Source organism: Hibiscus syriacus, unplaced genomic scaffold (genome assembly GCF_006381635.1).
Source record: "Hibiscus syriacus cultivar Baekdansim isolate YM2019G1 unplaced genomic scaffold, ASM638163v2 tig00008146_pilon, whole genome shotgun sequence".
Classification (NCBI taxonomy): domain Eukaryota; kingdom Viridiplantae; phylum Streptophyta; class Magnoliopsida; order Malvales; family Malvaceae; genus Hibiscus; species Hibiscus syriacus.
In genome coordinates, this window is record NW_024062154.1 from 36,116 (window position 1) to 37,641 (window position 1,526).

The 1,526-nt window shown below is 36.3% G+C and overlaps 1 protein-coding gene across 1 annotated transcript; it reads right to left on the minus strand.

Moving 5' to 3' along the window:
* Positions 1 to 450: 450 nt before the first annotated feature.
* LOC120202078 (transcription factor HEC2-like) lies at positions 451 to 1,158 on the minus strand. Its single transcript, XM_039202563.1, has one exon. It carries the CDS (start codon positions 1,156 to 1,158, stop codon positions 451 to 453), a length of 708 nt encoding a protein of 235 aa, XP_039058494.1.
* Positions 1,159 to 1,526: the final 368 nt, after the last annotated feature.

A 1,526-nucleotide genomic window follows, 5' to 3' on the forward strand; every position in this document is an offset into this window, starting at 1 on the left:
AATTTTACTCTTTCATTAAACCTATTTATCTTTTCAATTTTGTAAAAAAATTATATAAATTTTATGAATTTAAATTTTTTAAAGAAAATATATGAATTAATTATAGTAATATTATAGTAGAATTCAACTTGTTAAAAAACAAATATATAATAAGGACAATTTGGTAAAATAAACATTCCAATAACATTTTATTTCTTTAACCAAACATTATAATCTTACATTCATACTAAACCAACCAAACATAAAATACACCATTCACAATAATCCTATTCTCCAGTAATTTTATATTTTCACTGATAATATTACATTTAGTAAAACCAAACGCACCCTATATGTATTGTATCAAAAAAAATTGATAGCAGTACAACACGGATTACATGGAATCAATGATTGCCTGGTTTCTTTTTTATACTCAAATTAGGTCTAGAAAAATGAGTTTAACCTAGTAATTTAATTAGCATCTCCAAACTGCTGTTGAGGAGGTAATTGATATGGAAGAAAACTCCCGTTCGACATTGAAACAGGAAACCCTATCCCAGTACTTAGCCTGTTGTTATTAGCCGCAGCTCGCTCCAATGACTGCACTTGCGTCTTCAAGAACTTGACATAGTGAATTGCCTCGTCTAACATCGATGCTGTATCCATTTTAGTTCCGCCGGGGACAAGTCTTTGAAGTATCCTTATTCTCTCACTAATCCTCTCCCGACGGTGCCTGGCCGCCACGCTTTGAGGATCCTTTGATATCTTCACGTTCCTTCTCTTCGGTGGCTTCACCGATTCAGGGTCTATATGAATCGGTTGCATTGCTGCCATTCGGAAGATCATCTCCCTCATTGCTGCCATCGAATTCTTCTTTTCGGATGGTGCGGCGAAACCACTTGCACTCCCCGGGGAAGATAAGAAACCCAGGGTGGCGGCTCCTGGTTCCTGAACCAGAGTCGAACCGGCGAAAGAAACAGTGGTTGGCAGGTTTATAAATGGCGGTGGTGAAGGTGAACCGAAATGTGGCAACACATTGGTTGCACCGGAGACGGCGAGTTCAGTATGGGGCAATTGAACGACGTCGTTATAGACCCCGTAGAATTCGGGGAGCCTGTCGACCTTCATCATCGTCTCCACCTGATCTTGTGTTGCAGACTTTGAAGGGTTAATTTCCATGGCTTCTTTCACTTTTTTCACTCTTTGGATCAATATAGGAAAGGAGAGGGAAAATGTGTAAGTAAATAAAAGCAGAGCTAAACTGATAGACAGAGGGATGGGGAAGATAAAAGAGAATTAGGATTCAAGAGTTGGAGTTTTATCAGAAATTTGCAGAAGATGAATGAAAAGATAAATATACAAAATTTAATCACTCAACAAAGGGTAAAATAAATAAAATAATGATGTATCGGGAACAAGCTATCAATCCACTGGGATGACTATATAAACGCAACTTGTCGAATATAAAAATAAATAGATGGAGAGTTTTGTTTATTACTTTTTTATTTATGTTATTAAAATCGGCTAAATCAATAAGATAATATTGT